Source organism: Tiliqua scincoides, chromosome 2 (assembly GCF_035046505.1).
Source record: "Tiliqua scincoides isolate rTilSci1 chromosome 2, rTilSci1.hap2, whole genome shotgun sequence".
Classification (NCBI taxonomy): domain Eukaryota; kingdom Metazoa; phylum Chordata; class Lepidosauria; order Squamata; family Scincidae; genus Tiliqua; species Tiliqua scincoides.
Genome location: NC_089822.1, coordinates 204,788,839 through 204,813,830, shown reverse-complemented (window position 1 = coordinate 204,813,830; position 24,992 = coordinate 204,788,839). Strand labels below are relative to the sequence as shown.

The 24,992-nt window shown below is 43.4% G+C and overlaps 4 protein-coding genes across 7 annotated transcripts in view; 3 read left to right on the top strand and 1 right to left on the bottom strand.

Annotated features, from left to right (window-relative positions):
- Window positions 1–24,992, bottom strand: part of LOC136640595 (acylamino-acid-releasing enzyme-like) — an 82,686-nt gene that overhangs the window by 9,286 nt on the left and 48,408 nt on the right. The window contains exon 22 of one of the 4 annotated variants that reach the window (XM_066615777.1): window positions 20,661–20,814. The exons of 2 other annotated variants lie outside the window; for them this stretch is intronic. In XM_066615777.1, the coding sequence (XP_066471874.1) occupies window positions 20,702–20,814 (113 nt within the window). In that variant the 3' untranslated portion in view covers window positions 20,661–20,701. Of the gene's footprint in view, window positions 1–20,660; window positions 20,815–24,992 lie in introns of those variants that run through there. One more of the 4 variants, XM_066615780.1, reaches the window with a different exon arrangement.
- LOC136641163 (taste receptor type 2 member 8-like) lies at window positions 13,975–14,886 on the top strand. The gene has a single exon (XM_066616830.1). The coding sequence runs from the start codon at window positions 13,975–13,977 to the stop codon at window positions 14,884–14,886; it is 912 nt and encodes a 303-aa protein (XP_066472927.1).
- Window positions 16,913–17,800, top strand: LOC136641159 (taste receptor type 2 member 40-like). Its single transcript, XM_066616826.1, has one exon. It carries the CDS (start codon window positions 16,913–16,915, stop codon window positions 17,798–17,800), a length of 888 nt encoding a protein of 295 aa, XP_066472923.1.
- On the top strand, window positions 22,502–23,392 carry LOC136641156 (taste receptor type 2 member 8-like). The gene has a single exon (XM_066616823.1). The coding sequence runs from the start codon at window positions 22,502–22,504 to the stop codon at window positions 23,390–23,392; it is 891 nt and encodes a 296-aa protein (XP_066472920.1).

Sequence of the window (24,992 nt, the reverse complement as noted above, 5' to 3'; positions counted from 1 at the left end):
CTTGTACTGTACTGCTGAGCTGTGGCCCCTCCTCCCATCATCACAACACTTCAGATTTATCCAGGCAAATGAAATAATTGCAATGTATGTTGATCAGGTTTACCTGAATATTTTATTATTACTTGTAAGGGGCAGATATTGTGGTAGTCTCAAACTTATAAATATTATTTTAGTATGCATGATGTTTTCGTCAGCTTTGAAACTAATGGAAATTGTGGCAGTAGTTACAGGTTAGAATTTGACCCCCAGGTGGGAAAAAATAATGTTCTAAAGCAAGGGTGGCCAATCTGCAGCACAAATGCTACTAGTGGCACACTGACTCTTTCTGATTGGCATGCATGAAGTTGCCATATATTTTTGAAAAACTTTTAAATGATAACAAAGAATTATTACAAAAAATGGCAACGAAAGAAAACTGCAGTTTACAGTTTGCTTGCTTTCTTTGCTACTTCTTACACAACAAACCTTCAAGTTTCTAATGCTGCAGTGTGCACACTAAGGGTGGCCACACCTACTGTGCTTGACTTGCTTTGACTGAAAAACAGGCAGTAAGGTAAGAAAAGAATTTTGAATAGGAGAGAAAGTCCATAGGGCAAATGCTAGAGAGCTGCATTTCACTAACAGGCATGTCACTTGCTTACCCAAGAAGTCTTGGGGTGGGCTGTGGAAGGCAGCAGGGGACAAGCGGGACAGCGCAGAGATGACCAATGAGATCAGCAAAGGCCAGATGGCGCAGCTGTGTGGAGATACTATCTTTGAGAAAATCAGTCGCAAAGAGGTCCTGGCTAAGTTATCATCTTTGATAACAAGAAAGTGAGCAAGCAGAGGGGGGCTGGGCTGTGCAGAAGGGGAGTGAATACATGTTATATAGACTTTGGAATGGGTTCCACAAGGCCAGACTAAAGGTCCATGCAAGCTGTCTTTCTGGCCTCATCAGCAGTCAGCCAGGTGTCTTTGGAAAGCCACAAATAAGCAACAGCATTCTCATGTTTTTTGCTCCGTACCATCTGGTACTTGGAGACATACTGCTCTTGAACTTGGAGGCTCTATTTAGCTAGCTTGATAATCACTAAAAAAAAAAGACATTAAAGTGGAGTGACATGTTCAAGATTTTCTACATAAAAAGTGGCACATCTTGTGCTTCGGGTTGGCCACCCTGTACTTAAGATTACAGTGTGGGTTCTTTGTTTCCTCACAAAATGTTAATTTCCACCTACTGATTAAATCTCTGCCTACTAGTTTCCTTGTATCTAGAGTTCCTCTTTTTAAATTTCTGTTGCTGCTTTTATATTATGAAATAGCTGTTTTATATTTGAATCTACTCTTATATTTTTAATTTTAAGTGTTTAATTGTTAAATATTTTTATTCAGATGTTTTATCTTCTACATGTTTTACTTTGATGTTGAGTACGAGAACAGTGCTATATAAATCTTTTAAATAAATATCTGTCATTGTATTTTTAATTATTTGTATCTTTTTTTGGAAAGCAATCCCAAACTGACTTGAACTAAGTATTTGCTGAAGTTCACCTGTGGCTCACTATTCTCTTTGTATCTCTCCGTATCTAATGAGAGCATAAATATGAAACAAAGCAATAACTTCCCCTCGCCTGAACTTGTCTCCCATGCCATGACACACATGTTGATTACATGTGATTTGACTGTGCCTTCTGACAAATTAATAGCAGGGCTTCATATTACAAAATGTGACACAGATTCGGATGCATCACAGAAGCCCATAAATAGAACGCACAATGCTAAAACATGGTTATATGCTTGATTAGATGCAAACCTTGGACTCAGAGGCTCCCTCTTTCCTTCTGCTTGGCTAGCAGGGAGGTTTAAAGCTTCTGATTTGATATAGAAACATGATCAGACATGATTATTTATTCATCTACATGATTAAATATTTGTGGTTATCTTCTAGTTTATGTTCATATCAATATTTGTATAAACAAATACTGATGTATATAAAGCTGACACTAGAATGGCTGGGAACTTGTTTTGTTCCTCTAATACAGTGATTTTCATCCTTTTTCATCTCATGGCATTAAAATTGTCAAGCCACACCCACCAGATTTTTGACCATTTAGAAGGTACACCATGTTACCAGAGGGGGGCTCACATCCCCCATTGGCCCTACTAATAAATGACCTTCCCACAAATTTCTGTGGCACACCTGTGGACCACTCGCAGCACACCAATGTGCCATGGCACAGTGGTTGAAAACGGCTGCTCTAATATTAATATACTAAAAGTAATATATTTACTATATAATAATAAATAATATTGTGGAAATATTTGTTCCAGTATATTATTTGTTGACATTTCATTCATAAAATAGGCAACGGAGTCCATGTACCTTTATTTGTTTGATTTCATACCGGATCATTTTGTGAGTGTCAAGTGGATCATCACTTGCTGGAACCACCTTTTCACTTGAAATTTTTTTGCTCTAATCACTGTAAGAAAATGAAAAAGAAATGTTAATGGCAACAAAACGGATGTTTTCTTATTCCCTTGCTTTTTATTTAGTGTTATACAATACTAGGATTATAAAGTACAGCTACTGTGCTAACATATTCAGTACTATTTATGTTTTTCCCCCAAAGCAAATAACAGAATCTTCAACACCAGAGTTTGAATGGATTGCTTATCTGAATTTCTTCACGTTTCTGGAAATGCAGTCTTCTCTCAGCCAGACACAGGTCAAAAACTGGGGTTAATCCTGAAGGATTGCATTCCAATAACTTGGAAATTTTCAAACTTTTTGACATGGGAACAGAATCTGTATCTGGTTTTTTTCACGTGCAAAAATCAGACACAGGTCAAAAACTGGGGTTAATCCAGGACTATTGCAGAATTTGGGGTCTGTTTTTCACGTGTCTTCTTTTAAGATTTATGGTGTGAAAATAAAAACATACTAACTTACCAACATTTTTGTTTATTGTATGGGCCTGGGAAGAAAAAACTAATTGGAATGTCCAGTTGTGAGGGGTACTGAGATTTTTCCTATAAAAGGGGACACCTTATTGTGTGTGTCAGAACATCTCTCAAAAAAGGTTGCAGTTCTTTTTGGTAAGCATATTGCTCTCTCTCCTTTGCTTTTGGAATTTGTATGTGTTGGGGCGTGTATGTGAATCTGTTAGAATTAAATTTTGCTTCTCTCTAACAGAATCTGTATGTCAGATTGTCTGTCTCAGAGTCCTATTAGGTTGTCTTTAATTCAGGGACCATGCTCTGTGATTTTGGGAGGGGTTGGGGATGTTTTTTCGCGTGTTCTGTGATCCTGTGTGAATCTGTTAGAAATTAAAAAATGCTGCCTTTATTCATAAGGGGGAGATGGTCAGGCTGCACAGTTTTTTTTGGAATGTTCCTTTTCACCTGTATGACTTGAATTTTGATCATTATCCAGCTAGGACAATGGCTGTGTGTGTGTGTGTGTGTGTGTGGGTGGGTGGGGTGGGGCTGTCAGCAGAGGCCTCTCTTATTCATTGTGGGCCTTTACACTTTACAAGTGGCCAGTACACTCAAGCATATCTCTGCCTGCTTATTGTCTGGACTGGATCTGTAAAGTGGGAAAAATATTGACCTACCTGGAAGGGTTGTTAGGGGGATGCCACAAAGATTTATGGTGTGAAAATAAAAACATACTAACTTACCAACATTTTTGTTTATTGTATGGGCCTGGGAAGAAAAAACTAATTGGAATGTCCAGTTGTGAGGGGTACTGAGATTTTTCCTATAAAAGGGGACACCTTATTGTGTGTGTCAGAACATCTCTCAAAAAAGGTTGCAGTTCTTTTTGGTAAGCATATTGCTCTCTCTCCTTTGCTTTTGGAATTTGTATGTGTTGGGGCGTGTATGTGAATCTGTTAGAATTAAATTTTGCTTCTCTCTAACAGAATCTGTATGTCAGATTGTCTGTCTCAGAGTCCTATTAGGTTGTCTTTAATTCAGGGACCATGCTCTGTGATTTTGGGAGGGGTTGGGGATGTTTTTTCGCGTGTTCTGTGATCCTGTGTGAATCTGTTAGAAATTAAAAAATGCTGCCTTTATTCATAAGGGGGAGATGGTCAGGCTGCACAGTTTTTTTTGGAATGTTCCTTTTCACCTGTATGACTTGAATTTTGATCATTATCCAGCTAGGACAATGGCTGTGTGTGTGTGTGTGTGTGTGTGTGGGTGGGTGGGTGGGTGGGGTGGGGCTGTCAGCAGAGGCCTCTCTTATTCATTGTGGGCCTTTACACTTTACAAGTGGCCAGTACACTCAAGCATATCTCTGCCTGCTTATTGTCTGGACTGGATCTGTAAAGTGGGAAAAATATTGACCTACCTGGAAGGGTTGTTAGGGGGATGCCACAAAGATTTATGGTGTGAAAATAAAAACATACTAACTTACCAACATTTTTGTTTATTGTATGGGCCTGGGAAGAAAAAACTAATTGGAATGTCCAGTTGTGAGGGGTACTGAGATTTTTCCTATAAAAGGGGACACCTTATTGTGTGTGTCAGAACATCTCTCAAAAAAGGTTGCAGTTCTTTTTGGTAAGCATATTGCTCTCTCTCCTTTGCTTTTGGAATTTGTATGTGTTGGGGCGTGTATGTGAATCTGTTAGAATTAAATTTTGCTTCTCTCTAACAGAATCTGTATGTCAGATTGTCTGTCTCAGAGTCCTATTAGGTTGTCTTTAATTCAGGGACCATGCTCTGTGATTTTGGGAGGGGTTGGGGATGTTTTTTCGCGTGTTCTGTGATCCTGTGTGAATCTGTTAGAAATTAAAAAATGCTGCCTTTATTCATAAGGGGGAGATGGTCAGGCTGCACAGTTTTTTTTGGAATGTTCCTTTTCACCTGTATGACTTGAATTTTGATCATTATCCAGCTAGGACAATGGCTGTGTGTGTGTGTGTGTGTGTGGGTGGGTGGGTGGGTGGGGTGGGGCTGTCAGCAGAGGCCTCTCTTATTCATTGTGGGCCTTTACACTTTACAAGTGGCCAGTACACTCAAGCATATCTCTGCCTGCTTATTGTCTGGACTGGATCTGTAAAGTGGGAAAAATATTGACCTACCTGGAAGGGTTGTTAGGGGGATGCCACAAAGATTTTTAGTAACGCTGCAGATGATAGCAGCTAGTAGGTAACTTCAAATGAGTTGACAAAAAACAACTCAACAACCAATCAACCCGATGATGGCAACACACTTCTCAGAAAGCTATGTGGACCAGATCTCTGATGGTTTGGTCTTAAGCGTGGTCTAATTTGTGGGTGAGCAAATGTGTTCAGTGCTAAGGGCTATATTAGGCATATTAACATGAACTGAAGAACTGCAAATAGTGTCCGTATTTGAGACACAAAATTCATTGAAAGGATTTGAGAAAAGAGATAGCTTCATATTACACTGAACTTTGGTTTTTACTGTAATGTTGGCATGACAGGCTGTTTCCTTCTACAGGGATACTGACTGGCCGCTGTGTTAATTACAGTGCCACTTCCCAGACCTGTGAGATCTGGTCCACATAGCTTTCTGAGAAGTGTGTTGCCATCATCGGGTTGATTGGTTGTTGAGTTGTTTTTTGTCAACTCATTTGAAGTTACCTACTAGCTGCTATCATCTGCAGCGTTACTAAAAATCTTTGTGGCATCCCCCTAACAACCCTTCCAGGTAGGTCAATATTTTTCCCACTTTACAGATCCAGTCCAGACAATAAGCAGGCAGAGATATGCTTGAGTGTACTGGCCACTTGTAAAGTGTAAAGGCCCACAATGAATAAGAGAGGCCTCTGCTGACAGCCCCACCCCACCCACCCACCCACCCACACACACACACACACACACAGCCATTGTCCTAGCTGGATAATGATCAAAATTCAAGTCATACAGGTGAAAAGGAACATTCCAAAAAAAACTGTGCAGCCTGACCATCTCCCCCTTATGAATAAAGGCAGCATTTTTTAATTTCTAACAGATTCACACAGGATCACAGAACACGCGAAAAAACATCCCCAACCCCTCCCAAAATCACAGAGCATGGTCCCTGAATTAAAGACAACCTAATAGGACTCTGAGACAGACAATCTGACATACAGATTCTGTTAGAGAGAAGCAAAATTTAATTCTAACAGATTCACATACACGCCCCAACACATACAAATTCCAAAAGCAAAGGAGAGAGAGCAATATGCTTACCAAAAAGAACTGCAACCTTTTTTGAGAGATGTTCTGACACACACAATAAGGTGTCCCCTTTTATAGGAAAAATCTCAGTACCCCTCACAACTGGACATTCCAATTAGTTTTTTCTTCCCAGGCCCATACAATAAACAAAAATGTTGGTAAGTTAGTATGTTTTTATTTTCACACCATAAATCTTTGTGGCATCCCCCTAACAACCCTTCCAGGTAGGTCAATATTTTTCCCACTTTACAGATCCAGTCCAGACAATAAGCAGGCAGAGATATGCTTGAGTGTACTGGCCACTTGTAAAGTGTAAAGGCCCACAATGAATAAGAGAGGCCTCTGCTGACAGCCCCACCCCACCCACCCACCCACCCACACACACACACACACACACACACAGCCATTGTCCTAGCTGGATAATGATCAAAATTCAAGTCATACAGGTGAAAAGGAACATTCCAAAAAAAACTGTGCAGCCTGACCATCTCCCCCTTATGAATAAAGGCAGCATTTTTTAATTTCTAACAGATTCACACAGGATCACAGAACACGCGAAAAAACATCCCCAACCCCTCCCAAAATCACAGAGCATGGTCCCTGAATTAAAGACAACCTAATAGGACTCTGAGACAGACAATCTGACATACAGATTCTGTTAGAGAGAAGCAAAATTTAATTCTAACAGATTCACATACACGCCCCAACACATACAAATTCCAAAAGCAAAGGAGAGAGAGCAATATGCTTACCAAAAAGAACTGCAACCTTTTTTGAGAGATGTTCTGACACACACAATAAGGTGTCCCCTTTTATAGGAAAAATCTCAGTACCCCTCACAACTGGACATTCCAATTAGTTTTTTCTTCCCAGGCCCATACAATAAACAAAAATGTTGGTAAGTTAGTATGTTTTTATTTTCACACCATAAATCTTTGTGGCATCCCCCTAACAACCCTTCCAGGTAGGTCAATATTTTTCCCACTTTACAGATCCAGTCCAGACAATAAGCAGGCAGAGATATGCTTGAGTGTACTGGCCACTTGTAAAGTGTAAAGGCCCACAATGAATAAGAGAGGCCTCTGCTGACAGCCCCACCCCACCCACCCACCCACCCACACACACACACACACACACACACAGCCATTGTCCTAGCTGGATAATGATCAAAATTCAAGTCATACAGGTGAAAAGGAACATTCCAAAAAAAACTGTGCAGCCTGACCATCTCCCCCTTATGAATAAAGGCAGCATTTTTTAATTTCTAACAGATTCACACAGGATCACAGAACACGCGAAAAAACATCCCCAACCCCTCCCAAAATCACAGAGCATGGTCCCTGAATTAAAGACAACCTAATAGGACTCTGAGACAGACAATCTGACATACAGATTCTGTTAGAGAGAAGCAAAATTTAATTCTAACAGATTCACATACACGCCCCAACACATACAAATTCCAAAAGCAAAGGAGAGAGAGCAATATGCTTACCAAAAAGAACTGCAACCTTTTTTGAGAGATGTTCTGACACACACAATAAGGTGTCCCCTTTTATAGGAAAAATCTCAGTACCCCTCACAACTGGACATTCCAATTAGTTTTTTCTTCCCAGGCCCATACAATAAACAAAAATGTTGGTAAGTTAGTATGTTTTTATTTTCACACCATAAATCTTAAAAGAAGACACGTGAAAAACAGACCCCAAATTCTGCAATAGTCCTGGATTAACCCCAGTTTTTGACCTGTGTCTGATTTTTGCACGTGAAAAAAACCAGATACAGATTCTGTTCCCATGTCAAAAAGTTTGAAAATTTCCAAGTTATTGGAATGCAATCCTTCAGGATTAACCCCAGTTTTTGACCTGTGTCTGGCTGAGAGAAGACTGCATTTCCAGAAACGTGAAGAAATTCAGATAAGCAATCCATTCAAACTCTGGTGTTGAAGATTCTGTTATTTGCTTTGGGGGAAAAACATAAATAGTACTGAATATGTTAGCACAGTAGCTGTACTTTATAATCCTAGTATTGTATAACACTAAATAAAAAGCAAGGGAATAAGAAAACATCCGTTTTGTTGCCATTAACATTTCTTTTTCATTTTCTTACAGTGATTAGAGCAAAAAAATTTCAAGTGAAAAGGTGGTTCCAGCAAGTGATGATCCACTTGACACTCACAAAATGATCCGGTATGAAATCAAACAAATAAAGGTACATGGACTCCGTTGCCTATTTTATGAATGAAATGTCAACAAATAATATACTGGAACAAATATTTCCACAATATTATTTATTATTATATAGTAAATATATTACTTTTAGTATATTAATATTAGAGCAGCCGTTTTCAACCACTGTGCCATGGCACATTGGTGTGCTGCGAGTGGTCCACAGGTGTGCCACAGAAATTTGTGGGAAGGTCATTTATTAGTAGGGCCAATGGGGGATGTGAGCCCCCCTCTGGTAACATGGTGTACCTTCTAAATGGTCAAAAATCTGGTGGGTGTGGCTTGACAATTTTAATGCCATGAGATGAAAAAGGATGAAAATCACTGTATTAGAGGAACAAAACAAGTTCCCAGCCATTCTAGTGTCAGCTTTATATACATCAGTATTTGTTTATACAAATATTGATATGAACATAAACTAGAAGATAACCACAAATATTTAATCATGTAGATGAATAAATAATCATGTCTGATCATGTTTCTATATCAAATCAGAAGCTTTAAACCTCCCTGCTAGCCAAGCAGAAGGAAAGAGGGAGCCTCTGAGTCCAAGGTTTGCATCTAATCAAGCATATAACCATGTTTTAGCATTGTGCGTTCTATTTATGGGCTTCTGTGATGCATCCGAATCTGTGTCACATTTTGTAATATGAAGCCCTGCTATTAATTTGTCAGAAGGCACAGTCAAATCACATGTAATCAACATGTGTGTCATGGCATGGGAGACAAGTTCAGGCGAGGGGAAGTTATTGCTTTGTTTCATATTTATGCTCTCATTAGATACGGAGAGATACAAAGAGAATAGTGAGCCACAGGTGAACTTCAGCAAATACTTAGTTCAAGTCAGTTTGGGATTGCTTTCCAAAAAAAGATACAAATAATTAAAAATACAATGACAGATATTTATTTAAAAGATTTATATAGCACTGTTCTCGTACTCAACATCAAAGTAAAACATGTAGAAGATAAAACATCTGAATAAAAATATTTAACAATTAAACACTTAAAATTAAAAATATAAGAGTAGATTCAAATATAAAACAGCTATTTCATAATATAAAAGCAGCAACAGAAATTTAAAAAGAGGAACTCTAGATACAAGGAAACTAGTAGGCAGAGATTTAATCAGTAGGTGGAAATTAACATTTTGTGAGGAAACAAAGAACCCACACTGTAATCTTAAGTACAGGGTGGCCAACCCGAAGCACAAGATGTGCCACTTTTTATGTAGAAAATCTTGAACATGTCACTCCACTTTAATGTCTTTTTTTTTTAGTGATTATCAAGCTAGCTAAATAGAGCCTCCAAGTTCAAGAGCAGTATGTCTCCAAGTACCAGATGGTACGGAGCAAAAAACATGAGAATGCTGTTGCTTATTTGTGGCTTTCCAAAGACACCTGGCTGACTGCTGATGAGGCCAGAAAGACAGCTTGCATGGACCTTTAGTCTGGCCTTGTGGAACCCATTCCAAAGTCTATATAACATGTATTCACTCCCCTTCTGCACAGCCCAGCCCCCCTCTGCTTGCTCACTTTCTTGTTATCAAAGATGATAACTTAGCCAGGACCTCTTTGCGACTGATTTTCTCAAAGATAGTATCTCCACACAGCTGCGCCATCTGGCCTTTGCTGATCTCATTGGTCATCTCTGCGCTGTCCCGCTTGTCCCCTGCTGCCTTCCACAGCCCACCCCAAGACTTCTTGGGTAAGCAAGTGACATGCCTGTTAGTGAAATGCAGCTCTCTAGCATTTGCCCTATGGACTTTCTCTCCTATTCAAAATTCTTTTCTTACCTTACTGCCTGTTTTTCAGTCAAAGCAAGTCAAGCACAGTAGGTGTGGCCACCCTTAGTGTGCACACTGCAGCATTAGAAACTTGAAGGTTTGTTGTGTAAGAAGTAGCAAAGAAAGCAAGCAAACTGTAAACTGCAGTTTTCTTTCGTTGCCATTTTTTGTAATAATTCTTTGTTATCATTTAAAAGTTTTTCAAAAATATATGGCAACTTCATGCATGCCAATCAGAAAGAGTCAGTGTGCCACTAGTAGCATTTGTGCTGCAGATTGGCCACCCTTGCTTTAGAACATTATTTTTTCCCACCTGGGGGTCAAATTCTAACCTGTAACTACTGCCACAATTTCCATTAGTTTCAAAGCTGACGAAAACATCATGCATACTAAAATAATATTTATAAGTTTGAGACTACCACAATATCTGCCCCTTACAAGTAATAATAAAATATTCAGGTAAACCTGATCAACATACATTGCAATTATTTCATTTGCCTGGATAAATCTGAAGTGTTGTGATGATGGGAGGAGGGGCCACAGCTCAGCAGTACAGTACAAGGTTCATCCCTGTCCATACCAGTCAGGACTGAGAACCCTGAGGACTGAAACCCTAGAAAGCCAAAGCAAGCCACAGTGGACAATACTGGACTAATGGTCTGACTGAGTATAAGACAGTTTAATATGTTGGATGGGGACACATTATTTATTAGCTGCTGCTATTACTTTACAACACCTTGCCATTTAGTATTTTAACAGAATATTATACACCCATTTTCCAGTTATACTTAATGCTGCTTTGAACTTCAGAGCTGTCTTCACCTGTCAGTGAATAAGATGATGTAATCATGAGAACACCTTTATGGTTAGATTTCAGTTGGGTCATGGCAATTGATGACATTTAGAAGGTGTTCCACATTCTGTGGTTTACTTTCAGACATAGGTTTCGTAACGTTTTGAAAGCGTCCTTCTTTGGAATAGCCTACAGAAAAAAAAAACACAAATAAGTATTTTTTTGATTTTTACATTTCAGGCAACACACTCACGTATGCACTCAAGCACAATAATTTACCTCTCCTTCAGGTTCTCTAGGTACAGGTGGTTCTTCCATTGCAAATTGGTAAACCAGGTTCAAAGATGGAAACGGTAACACGTCATCCTCATAATGCCTACATTTTTGCTTCTTCTTCATAGGTGCCTGTGGTAGGCTTTGAGAATCAGTGGGTCTGACCGGGGTCTCCCCCCCCCCTCAGAAGGCAGCACCTTCTCCTTCTCTTCTTCGGGGCTCTCCATCTTGGTCAATTCCCTAGCAGGGGATTCGCACTCCAACTGGGGAGTCTCGGTCTCAGAAGGCGAAGCGGGTGAGCTTTTCAGAGGGGAGGCCATGGCAGAAACAGCAGCAACAGCAAAAGGCTGAACAGGTTTCTCCCTCCCCCCCCCAAAGGACCTGTGCCTTAAATACAAGGACATGTCCGGACCTGTTCCCACTCCCCCTTTTTTCCCATTGGCTCCACACGGTGGTCTGAGAGCTATGAAACCTGCGCCTATTGGTCGGCGACGATGGGGCAAGTTGTTTGAGTGGTCACATGAACCCCTTTCCCACACTTTATTGGGGGGCTCCTTTTCCCACCAAACCAAATGTCGGGGTGCTACAAAACCCCTCTCTAGCGGTCGAGGGGAACGGGGAAAGTTGTTTGAGGGGTCACATGAACCCCTTTCCCACACTTCATTGGGGGGCTCCTTTTCCCACCAAACCAAATGTCGGGGTGCTACAAAACCCTTCCCTAGCGGTCGAGGGGAACGGGGCGAGTTGTTTGAGTGGTCACATGAACCCCTTTCCCACACTTTTATTGACGGGTTCCTTTTCCCGCCAAACCAAATGTCGGGGTGCTACAAAACCCCTCTCTAGTGGTCGAGGGGAACGGGAGAAGTTGTTTGAGGGGTCACATGAACCCCTTTCCCACACTTTATTGGGGGGCTCCTTTTCCCACCAAACCAAATGTCGGGGTGCTACAAAACCCCTCTCTAGTGGTCGAGGGGAACGGGAGAAGTTGTTTGAGGGGTCACATGAACCCCTTTCCCACACTTTTTGGGGGGCTCCTTTTCCCGCCAAACCAAATGTCGGGGTGCTACAAAACCCCTCTCTAGCGGTCGAGGGGAACGGGAGAAGTTGTTTGAGGGGTCACATGAACCCCTTTCCCACACTTTATTGGGGGGCTCCTTTTCCCACCAAACCAAATGTCGGGGTGCTACAAAACCCTTCCCTAGCGGTCGAGGGGAACGGGGCGAGTTGTTTGAGTGGTCACATGAACCCCTTTCCCACACTTTTTGGGGGGTTCCTTTTCCCGCCAAACCAAATGTCGGGGTGCCCCAAAAACCCTCCCCAGTGGTGGGGGGCAGTGGGGGGAGTTGTTTGAGGGGTCACTTGAACCCCCTTAGGGGGCGGGATTTCCAGTAAAAAGGGGCGGGACTTTCAGCTGTCAAAATAGTTTGACATAAGGTATGTACTTCCTACTACTAGTCAGCCTGAGATACAGGACTGATGGGAAACTGTTTAACCTGCGTAGACTCCAGGCTGTCACCAAGATAAAGGAGACTGTGCTACGAGACCTTCTTTTTGCTGATGACTGTGCCCTGAATGCTGGATCAGAACAGGAAATGCAGGCCAGCGTGGACAAATTTGAAGCAGCATGTGACAACTTTGGTTTCCTCATCAACACAAAGAAAACCGAAATGATGCACCAGCCAGCTCCGAAGGCCCATTCTACTATATTGTCCTCATAAACCACCACTGAAGTGGCCTACAGTTACTTAATATTAATAAAAGCATATGAGTAGCTTCCTAAATAGGATCAATAAAATAAACTTGGCTGTAACATCACTAGTAGAACTGATAACCAACAAAGGGAGGGTCTGACTGTATAGGATGGTTTATTCCTTATTTCAAGCAAGCCAACTCCAATTCCTGCCATTCTTTACTTCTACACTGAAAAAAGAAAACCTGCTAAAGGGACTTCTTGGGCTACGACAAACTCTCTTTCCCACACAGCCTCCAGAACGCAGCAGCAGCTATAGACAGTTGTGAGACAGGCTCTCCCATGCAGCAGCGGATCCAGTGTTTGTGATTGGGTGGGGCCTATGAGCACTTCAGAAGAGCCAAATGAAGCACAGCTGGCTTGACACCCTGCACGACAACATGAAAATCACCCACCTACACCCAGACCAAGCCTGCGACTGAGAGAAATGGTAACTCTGCCACCAGACGGGACGAACGCTAAAGAGGAAGAAGAAGGGGAGCCATGAGCACGACCAACTCTAGAGCCCAGGTTAACCAGGTGGGTAGACCTGGACTCCAGGTTGTGCTTAATGGTCTCTGTGGTCCAGGCTCGCTGGGTGGGTAGACCTACTCTCTTGCCTGGACTTAGAGTCCAGATCTACCTGCCTGATAGATCTGGGCTCCCATTTTACATCTTCCAGGCGGGTAGACCTGGGCTCCTGGCCGTGCTTGGGTTGTTTCCCATCCTAGTAGGTGCCCTTCCCCTCTGGTGTCAGACTGGGGGGGCATGCACCCATAACCCCCCCTTGGATCCATCCCTGCTCCCACGTGCTCCATGTCAGAACCAGTGTCCAGATGGAAATCTTATGGAAATAGGTAACAAAGGAGTCCCGTTCATTTACATGTGTTAATGCTCAGTTCTTAACACACGCTCCAGGTCAGCCACTGTTACTTTCCATCTCTCTTCAGCAACTTGCTTGGGGCAAAGTCCACCTGCACACAGAATCAGGGAGTATGTCTTCTCTCGTACCCATTGCCTGTCTGGTAACTCTTACTGGTTTAGCCCTGGGTGGGTTCACCTCCAATGCCTTTATAATTGCAGTGATAGTCACTGAATGGGCTAAATCCAGGAGCCTAAATTCCAGCGCACTCCTCCTCCTGAGTCTCGGCATGTCCAATATCTGCTGCACAGCTTCATTGGGTGCATGTACCTTCGACTCACTCTTCCAGCCTATCTTCAGTACCCTCACAACGGCTCAAGCGCTCTACACCTTCTGGAATATTGCCATGTTATCCAGATTCTGGTTCACTGCCTGGCTCTGTGTCTTCTACTGCATCAAGATAGTGAACAGCACCCACTCCCTTTCCCTTTGGTGCAAGCAGAGGATATCGTGGCTGCTACCCTGGATTCTTCTGGCATCTGCAGCCATCTCCATCTTGGCTTCTGTCTTTGCAGTTCACCTTGTTCCTGTGCATCTCCAGAACAACACATCCACAGTCAACATTACAGACATGGGTAGAGAAGAGTTAGAGATCAAAATTCTCCCTTCCTTCATAACTTTCTTCTTAGTTATTGGCTCTTCCTGTCCTCTTCTTGTGGTTTTACTTGGCTCTATTGTGACTGTTGCCTCCCTCTATAGACATGTTTGCCAGATGAGAGGCAAAGAGTTCAGTTTCAGGGACCCCCAAACAGAAGCTCATTTCAAGGCAGCTGGAACTGTGCTCTCTCTCCTCTTCCTTTACCTTTCTTTCTACATAGCACAGGTGCTGGTTTCAATGACAAGAATGAAAGAAAATAAGATTGCTAATTTTGTGTGTGCTATGGTGATAATGGGGTATTCTCTTGCCCAGGCTGCCATCCTGGTGTGGGTTAACCCCAAGCTCAAGCAGGCAATTCCCCGGATGCTTCCAGGCAGAAAACCTTAAATGCTTTCCAGCTCAACAAGTTCAGAAGCTGCAGTTATTGCAGAATGCGGCAGCCCAGCTGGTCATCAAAGCTGGTGAATGGAGCTTGCCATGCCATTACTCCAGCAGCTACACTGGCTGACAATTCAATTCCAAGCCCAATTCAAGGTTTTGGGGATGACTTTTAAAGCCCTATATGGCATGAGCATGGGATATCTTAAGGTCAGCTGTCTCCCACATAATCGTGTACTTCTCCTACAATCATAAGAGAGGTCCCTGTTTAGCATACCACCACAATCGTAAGCCATCGTAAACAAGCCTGTTTAGCATACCACCACTGTGGTGGCAAGGTGCAGGGCCTTTTCTGTTGTAGCACCACATCTGTGGTATCCTGAAAGATATGAGGACAGCCCCCTCTCTATATGGTTTCTATATGGTGAAAGGCACATTTATTTTGCTTGATTCTTGAGGAGGGACGATGCCGCCTTGGGCATCCTCGGGGAGAAAGGTGGGGTAAAAAATATTGTGAATAAATAAATGCTCCTAAGGATCCTTTAATCGGCATTTGTAGGTTTTACTCTGTGCTGTTTTTATAGTTTTATAGCCGTTTCTAGATTGTTTTACCTGCTCCTGTATCTTTTTAATTGTTTTTATTATTTAATTTGTTTTTGCATTGTTTTATTGTTATATACTGCTTTTTAAAGCTCAAAATGGTGTATAACTCTTAAATAAATACATAAATGTTGCAATAAACACTTGTGCGTCCCCTTTTGAAACAAGGAGTACGAGGGGATGGATGAGCAACTACCAACCAACAAAAAATGGTCTGCAACATGGTGCTGTTTGTAAATGGATTTTATATTTGGAGGCCTTCCCTTGAGTGTCCCTGCCACCTGAAGAGAGGGAGATGGCAATTGGGGACAGGACCTTCTCAGCAATGGTACTCCTAGTGTGTGTAGAATGACTCACATGGAGAGGTTTGCCTGTCAAGAATACTGATGTTCTTTTGTTATCAAAAACAGACCTTTTAATTTCCTCAAGCTTTTAAAGTCCTGACTGAAATATTTTTTTATACTGCTTTGTCTACTGCTCAGTATTTTCTATTATTTTACAGTTGCCTTTTTATTCTGCTATAGTGTCCTAACACATAAATCACCACAGCAGTGGCCTTCAACTTCTTAACATTAACAAAATAAAAACACAAAAGTAGCTATGGAGAACTCATGCACGGAAAGCGCCCTACTGGTAGACCACAGCTGCGATACAAGGACATCTGCAAGAGGGATCTGAAGGCCTTAGGAGTGGACCTCAACAAGTGGGAAACCCTGGCCTCTAAGCGGCCCGCTTGGAGGCAGGCTGTGCAGCATGGCCTTTCCCAGTTTGAAGAGACACTTGGCCAACAGTCTGAGGCAAAGAGGCAAAGAAGGAAGGCCCATAGCCAGGGAGACAGACCAGGGACAGACTGTACTTGCTCCCGGTGTGGAAGGGATTGTCACTCCCGAATCGGCCTTTTCAGCCACACTAGACGCTGTTCCAGAACCACCTTTCAGAGCACGATACCATAGTCTTTCGAGACTGAAGGGTGCCAACAGTGAGCTTCCTAAATGGGATCAATAAAAGAAACTCAGTTGTACCAACTCTAGTAGAACTGACAACCAACACTGGGATGGTTTGACTGTATAGGGTGGTTTATTCCTTATTTCAAGTGAGCCAACTCCAATTCCTACCATTCTTTACCTGCACACTGAAGGAAAAAAAAATACTAAAGAAAATGACATGGATTATGACAAACCTCTTTCTCACATAGCCTCCAGAATGGTGCAGCACCTATAGACAGTTGTAGACAGGCTCTCCTATGTGATCCACACATCAGCACCATTGTGCCAAATGAAGGCATTATGGAAATAGGTAACAGGAGAGCCCCATTCATTTGCACTGATTGATGCTCAGTTCTGAATGTATGCTCCAGGTCAGCTAATGTCACTTTCCATCTCTCTTCAGCAACTTAGGTTGGGGTGAAGTCCATTTGCACAGAGGACCAGGAACTATGTCTTTTCTCCTACCCACTGCCTGGCTGGTAACTCTTACTGGTTTAGCCCTGGTTGGGTTCACCTCCAATGCCTTCATAATTGCAGTGATAGTCACTGAATGGGCTAAATCCAGGAGTCTGAATTCCAGTGAACTTCTCCTTCTGAGTCTTGGCACATCCAATATCTGCTGCACAGTTTCACTGAATGTATCGATTTTTGACTTCAGGAACATCGAAACGACTCAAGCAATCTACACCTTCGGGAACATTGCCATGTTATCCAGATTCTGGTTCACTGCCTGGCTCTGTGTCTTCTACTGCATCAAGATAGTGAACAGCACCCACTTCCTTTTCCTTTGGTGCAAGCAGAGGATATCGCAGCTGCTACCCTGGATTCTTCTGGCATCTGCAGCCATCTCCATCCTGGCTTCTGTCTTTGCATTTCACCTTGTTCCTGTGCATCTCCAGAGCAACACAACCACAGTCAACATGACAGACATGGGCAGAGAAGAGTTAGAGATCAAAGTTCTTCCTTCCTTCATGACTTTCTTCTTAGTTAATGGCTCTTCCTTTCCTCTTCTTGTGGTTTTTCTTTGCTCCATTGTGACTGTTGCCTCCCTCTATAGACATGTTTGCCAGATGACCGGCAAAGACTCCAGTTTAAGGAACTCCCAAACAGAAGCTCATTTCAAGGCAGCCAGAGCTATGCTCTTCCTCTTCTTCCTTTACCTTTCTAACTACATAGCAATGATCTTGGTTTCAATAGCAAGAATTGAAGAAAGCGCTCATTTTGTGTGTTTCATGGTGATAATGGGGTATTCTCTTGCCCAGGCTGTCATCTTGGTGTGGGTTAACCCCAAACTCAAGCAGGCAATTCCCCAGATGCTTCCAGGCAGAAGACCCTGAACACTTCCCATCCATTCAAAGGAAAACGTTCTTCTAGAGGCACTGGATAACTCCGTATTCCTTAGGTGCAACAGAACTATTCATCTGAGCTGTGAACTCAACCACTCAATTAGAATCCCAGGCTCAGCCTCACAATGACACTGGTTGAAACTGTCGCTCGGAGCAGTACCTTCATGAGGCAAGGAAATCTCCCTTCTTCCTTCCAAACAGCTTCTCTTCAGCAGCAACTCAATGCTGTCCTCATCACCCGCTATCCTGCTGAGATCTCTGAGCATGTCGATGAGCGGCAGGCAGCACAGGACAGGACAGGCTGCGGGACCACTGGGTGCTTGCTAAGATGTGTGTAATGGTCCCATCCTCAGAGTGCTCCTTCATCCCAGGCTGCTTTTGGCAGTTTTTCCCCCTCTTCTCCCAGAAGAGCAGCCGGGAAGGCACAAGCTCCCTCTTCGCAAGCAGATCCCTCATCGCTCCAGGCTTGATTCTCTGTCTGCTCAGGACCGCCCTGCCTCCACTCCATAGTAGTCCAATATCTGTTGCAGGAGGTTCACATCTGCAGGGCAGCCCTTTCCTCACACTGCATTTGTGGTTTTTTGTCTTGCTTTATTTCAGCCGCTGCGTCTTCCTCACCTCAGCTGACAGTGCTTTCCTAGAGAACAAGCACCCCAATTTGTGTGTGCGCTTTCTTGCCTTTCTTTGTTCCTCTCTTCCCCCAGTGATGGCCTTTCAGAAGTTTCTGCTTTTGTTTCAAGAACAAAATTCCTTGGATTGGGAACCTGCTTGCTGCCTGCCTGCCTGCTTCCTTCCTTTCTTCTTCCTTTTCCTTCATGTGAAATTGCCAGAAAGAGGGGTGGGATATGAACTAGAAACTCTAGTAAAATCAATTTTTGTGTTTTCATTCTCTCTCTGCCTTTTTTTTTTAAATACAAGATGAGGGAAGGAGGAAATTCAACTTTCTTTCAGAAGAACGCTCACTGCCAGCCCAACCATGAAGGTCCAGACATGGCATGCATCAGTGCAGAGGGCAAAGGGAGGAGGAAGGGGCACAGTGCCCTTTACACCAAGACTACTGCTGCTGCTGCCTCCTCCCTCCAGCCCACAGTGAACACAAGTCCCGTTGATCCACTTCTTGCTCAATAAATGAAATCACTCCTTACCAGGCTCCACCACATGGTTTCCAAAACCTGGAAGCACAGGGCTTTTGGCTTCATTCAAGGGACTGTGCAAAGAAAGAAGCTCCTTCATTTGCACAGTCCATTTAAATAAAACCAGAAGTCCCACACTGCCAGGTTTGGGAAAACTGCACATAAGGCTGCAGCCATAAGTTTCCCATAAGTTTGGGAAAACTGCACCATAAGGGTTTTTTGGTTGTGCCATCCCAGAACAACCTTAATAATCCCCCCCCCCCCGCAAATCATAGAGAGAACACACAGAAGTTGAACAAACAGCTTCCTACTTAGCTTTCTGAAGGTGAGGGGGATCAATCCTCCAGAGTCACAAATTCTTGTGGTTTTTATTTTTTAATACACACACACACACACACACACACACACACACACACACACACGAAGTCCAATCCTAGGCATATCTACTCACAGGTAAAGCTTATCAACTTCAATGAGATTTACTTCCAGGTAAGTGTGCTTAGGATTGCAGCCTTCATAACCAATGATTTTTTTTTTTTGCCCAGTTCTGAAATACAGAGACACACATATAAAAACACTGTTGGCTATAGAAAACACTAGTATAAAATGTAAGCTAGTAGTGAAGAGAAAATCTCCACAACCTTTCTTGTGCATTTGGAGGAGCGATTTTGATGACAGGTTTTTAAAATGTGTTTGTAATTGGACCTATTACAGAAGTGAGACTATTTGTTGCTTTCCTAAGCTTTCAGGAATTCTATGTCCTTTACTTCTAATCAAGATGTTGTTTTTTAAAATTCAGTACACTTCTTTCTTGAAATAAGTATGAATCTTTTCATTTTGATTTCAGCAAATACAGCTTTAAATGACAATTAAAAGTGTGAATTGCACTGAGGAAGGGAGTGCACACAAGGAAACTGTTTTTTGATTGGAAGATAAAGTTGCATATTGCCAAATGCAGGGAAAAAAGGCCCAAATCCTAACCAACTTCCCAGCGCTGGCACAGCAGTGTGGGACAAGTTCTGCATCCTGCAGTTGGGGGGCCGTCATGGAGGCTTCCTCAGAGTAAGATTTTGAAGCAGCTGGAGGGGGCACCATCTCACTATCAGGGTATCTTGGGTCAACCCTTTAGAAACCCCATGGAAAGATGCAATCTAAGTGACACAGAGGTAACAAGGAAGACTGGAGAAGAGAGTCACAAACTCTAGTTGATTCAAGATTGCCAGTGGTGAAAAACCAAATTCACAGTTCATCTTCTTAGCAAATACATTATACCAGCTCTGCTGAGGCAATGCAACAATGACACTTTTCAGGAATTTAGTAAAAGGTGCTGTTTATGGAACATTCCGCTGCAATCAGAGAGATGCAAATGGAGAACGGATACAATTACCACTGTGCTATATCAGGGATGTATATTTGCATCTATGTTCTGGCAAACAGCAACACACAAAAAGGTGTGCTTTTAAGATATTAAAAAGCACACACCGCTTCATAACTCAACAAACATTATTGTTTGTCATAAGACTGCAACCCTGTTTGCACTTAGCTGAGAACAAGACCTGCTAAACATAGCAGGGGCTGCTATGCATTCTATTACATGCCTCAATCTGGGCTGCAAGCTCCCTTTCACACAAAGTGACCTTTCAAAGCAGAAAGATTTGGCACAGAATCAGGAGCAGCCTCTTAAGCACTATCAAATACTTACTGGGAACACTGTGGGCAACGGAGTCCTTTGGCTTTAGAAAGTGTCTGCAGTGTCAGCTCATAACATTTTGCTGCAGGAACCAGAGCACCAAATCCCATCTGGCCCTTTCCTTTGCACATCATTAAAATCACTGCTCAAATTCCTTCCTTCTTTCCAGTCTCTTCCCTTTCCTAATAAAAAAGGAGAAGGGCAGGAGTAAAAGCAGCATGATGCCAGCTTGTCTTCCTTCTTATGCAGACCATCCATGGATGAGGTGTCTGAATGGGCTGCTGTGCTGCCCCTAAGAACCTGCCACCTGAAGCAGCCACTCCAACCTGCATCATGATAGGGCCAGCTCTGAGGGGCTGACAGGATTAAAAGTTTGTTCTACATGACACATATACTGTGGCCCAGTGTAGAGCCAAAGCTGGTATAACCAGCAGTGGACATGCAGCACCTGCATGGACTCGTCTGGAAGGTGAACACCAAAAATGGTGTCTGGCTCAAGATGGCTGTGCTGAGGAAGCAGGTGGTTAGCATCCAGAGTCACCCTTCCACTGGGGCATGTCACAATGGCAAAACCACATTTCTGGCAAAACTTACTACAAGTACTATTCAGTGCAGGACAGTCTCTGAGGTAAATCAGCTATTATAGCTTAGTGCCAGTGTGGAGCTCTCAGTGTGGGGCACAAGAAAGCTTCTACTATAGACATAACTGAAGCATAATATATATAGAAGCTGCTTTTGAAGACTGTACAAAAACTGCCATAAGGTCAAAATACAGCTGCTAAGCAGGGCTGGGTGGTGGGAACTTCTCTCAACATGCTTACAGTGTTACAGAGCCTCCACTCCACATCCAGGTCTGATTCAAAATGTTGCTGTTTTCCTTTAGAGCCCTGCACGACTCTGGGCATGGATGCCTGAGATTATAATGCACTGCAACATTAGCCTGTCCATATACCAAGATCATCTTTGGAGACCATGTTCCAGGTTCCTGGGGACGGGCAGGCGGGGAGCAGGAGGCAGGGCTGGGACCCGACTGTTATGCCGGATCCCAACCCTGTTTCCCGAGCAGCATGGAGCAGACTGAAGCCACTCCATTCTCCTCAGACTTGTGCCATCTCCTGAGGTGGCGCAAGTCTAAGGAGACTCATTGGGGCTGTGGTGGCTTACCTGGGGTAAGGGGAAGAGGTTCCCCTTGCCTACAGCTGAGCCACATCTGGCCCCAATCTTGCGCTGGACACAGAGCAAGTCTCCTGGTCTGCCTGTTCCAGCACAAGACAGGATTTCGCTGCATGGTTACAATCCCGTCCACACTTACGTGGGAGTAAGTACCATTAACTATCATGGGAGTTAGACCTGAGTAGATGTGCATAGGATTGGGCTCCAATCCCTTAAATGAATAAAACACACACATAACGTTTGCATCCTATATGGGATTTAGAAAAGAAAGTCATCAGTAGCAGAGCTGCTAGAACTGAGGACCAACAATGAGAGGGTCTGAGTATGGGGTGGCTTATTTCTTATTTCAACTAAGATGTCTCCAATTCCAGACACTCTTTAGCTGTACACTGGAAAGGAAAAGTTAAGCCCGCAAAAGAGAATGACTTGGGTTAGAGCAAAGCCTCTTTTTCAAACAGCCTCCAAAACAAGAGCACCTGCGGAAAAGATGTGAGGCAGGCCCTTCCACATGGTGCACACCAGCACGGGTGTGCCAGATGGAAGCCTTATGGAAATAGGTAACAGAAGCGCCCTTTCCATTTGCATTGGTTGATGCTCAGCTCCTAATGCATGTTTCAGGTCAGCTACTTCTCTCTTTCCTTCTCTCTTCAGCAACTTTGGTCGGGTAAAGTCCACCTGCACGTACGATTAGGCAGTATGATTCCTCCCCTATACACTGTCATTCTGATAACTGTGTTTGGATTAGCCCTGGGTGGGTTCACCTCCAATGCCTTCATAATTGCAGTGATAGTCACTGAATGGGCTAAATCCAGCAGTCTGAATTCCAGCGAACTTCTCCTTCTCAGCCTCGGTGTGTCTAATATCTGCTTCATAGCTACCGCGATTGCAGCTGTCTTCTGGTCCATCTTCAGGAACTTCTTGATGTCTCAAGTAATCGGCATCATTAAGGGCATTGCTGTCTTATCCAGATTCTGGTTCACTGCCTGGCTCTGCATCTTCTACTGCGTCAAGATAGTGAACGGCACCCACTTCCTTTTCCTTTGGTGCAAGCAGAGGATATCGCAGCTGCTGCCCTGGATTCTTGCAGCATCTGCAGCCATCTCCATCATCTCTCCCTTCTTTGCATTTCGGCTTGTTCCTGTGCATCTCCAGGGCAACACAAGCACAGTCAACATTACAGGCATGGCCCAAGTAGAGACAGAAGGAAAAATTCTCCCATCCTATGAAATATTCTTCTTAGTTATTGGCTCTTCCTGTCCTCTTCTTGTGGTTTTCCTTTGCTCCATTGTGATTGTTGCCTCCCTCTACAAACATGCTTGCCAGATGAGAGGCAAGGAGTCCAGTTTCAGGAGCCCCCAAACAGAAGCTCATTTCAAGGCAGCTGGAACAGTGCTCTTCCTCCTCTTCCTTTACCTTTCTTTCTACATAACACAGGTGCTGACTTTGGTAATACCCACTGAGATTGTTTCCTCTGTGTATTTTGTAGTGTTGACAGGGTACTCTCTTGCCCAGGCTTCCATCCTGGTGCTGGTTAACTCCAAGCTCAAGCAGGCACTTACCCGGATGCTTCCAGGAAGAAAATCTTAAACTTTCCCAACTTCTCAAAGGACAACTTTGTACTATGGGGACTGAGTAACTCCGTTTCCCATAGGCACTGTGGAACTATTGAACCACTCAGAAAAACTCAACCTCTCAGTTAGAAAACCACTGCAAGATGCAATCTTTCAACACATACTGATGTCACAAGATATACTGTAGAAGAGGTTCAAAACTTGGATGGGCACATGAACACAACTGTAGACTAAGATGCCTATGACTTGCTTCTAACACACAGGCTCTAGAATTGGAAAACAAGGAATGGATGAGAGTTTCCCAAAAATGCTTCGAGATTTGTTCTTTAGTTCTTTATTCCGACTTATGCTGCCTTCTGGTATTGGTTAGCTATTCTTTACATCATCTTCTCATAATCAGCCCTCTCCTCTGTCTTATCCTGAGGCTGCTATTTGCAATAAAAAGCAATATATGTGGCAGTTTGAGCCTGGTATTTTATAAATGGGAAAAAGTTAACTCTTTCCTTTTCAGGTCCCAACTAGTATTGGAGCTTGTTGGGAGGCATTTTGATAGAGAGGAAGCTGACTTCAACATGTGACTACAAAATGCATTTAATGTAACATGGAAATAGGGGTCCTTCCTTTCACACAAAGGTACATTTCCTTTCCAAAGGTACAATCTTCCTTTCAAACAAAGGTACATTTCAAAGCTGAAAGATTTGGTACAGCATCAGCAGCCTCTTAAGCACTATCAAACACTTGCTGGGAAAACTGTGGGCAATGAGGCCCTTTGACTTCAGAAGTGTCTGCAGCGCCAGCAGCATTTTGCTTCATGTAACATTTTGCTTCACGAACCGGAACACCAAATACCACCTGGCCCTTTCCTTTGCACGTCATTAAAATCACAGCTCGAATTCCTTCCTTCTTTCCAGTCTCTTCCCCTTCCTAATAGGAAAGAGGAGCGGGGCAGGAGGAAAAGCAGCACGATGCCAACTTGCCTTCCTTCCTATGCAGATTGTCCATGGGAAAGGTTTCTGCATGGGCTGCTGTGCTGCCCCCAAAAACCAGACCATGACCTGCCACCTGAAGCAGCCACTCCACCCTGCTTCATGAGAGGGCCAGCCTTGAGGGGCTGACAGGATTAAAGGTTCACTCTACATTCCACAAATATTGTGGCCCAGTGCAGGAAAAAGCTTTTCTAACCAGCACTCGACATACAACACGGACCCATCTGGAAAGGGAACACCAAAAATGGTGTCTGTCTGGCATGAGATGGCAGCGCTTTGAGGAAGCAGATGGGCGGCATCCAGAGTAACCCTTCCTGTGAAGCATGTTACAGAGGACGCAAACCACAATGTTTCTGGCAAAACCTACTAAAGTTAAGTGCAATTACCACCCAATTCTATCACACAACCCCACTGTCAATGCAGCCATGTCACTGGAGTGTGTGCTGCATCCTACGGGGGGGGGGGGCAGGGATGTCCTGGAGGTTTCCTCCAAGTCTGTGGAACATTTGTTCCCTTGCCCAGTGGTTAGCCTTCACTGCTCAAATGCATCTACACAGACCTGCACCAGCACTTTAGCTGCTGCAAATCCGAGTGGACCCAGGATGGTGAAATGAAGGGAGATAGGATAGG

Coding starts and splice junctions, on each gene's coding strand:
- LOC136641156 (XM_066616823.1), top strand. CDS start 22,502: ATGATTCCTCCCCTATACACTGTCATTCTGATAACTGTGTTTGGATTA.
- LOC136641163 (XM_066616830.1), top strand. CDS start 13,975: ATGTCTTCTCTCGTACCCATTGCCTGTCTGGTAACTCTTACTGGTTTA.
- LOC136641159 (XM_066616826.1), top strand. CDS start 16,913: ATGTCTTTTCTCCTACCCACTGCCTGGCTGGTAACTCTTACTGGTTTA.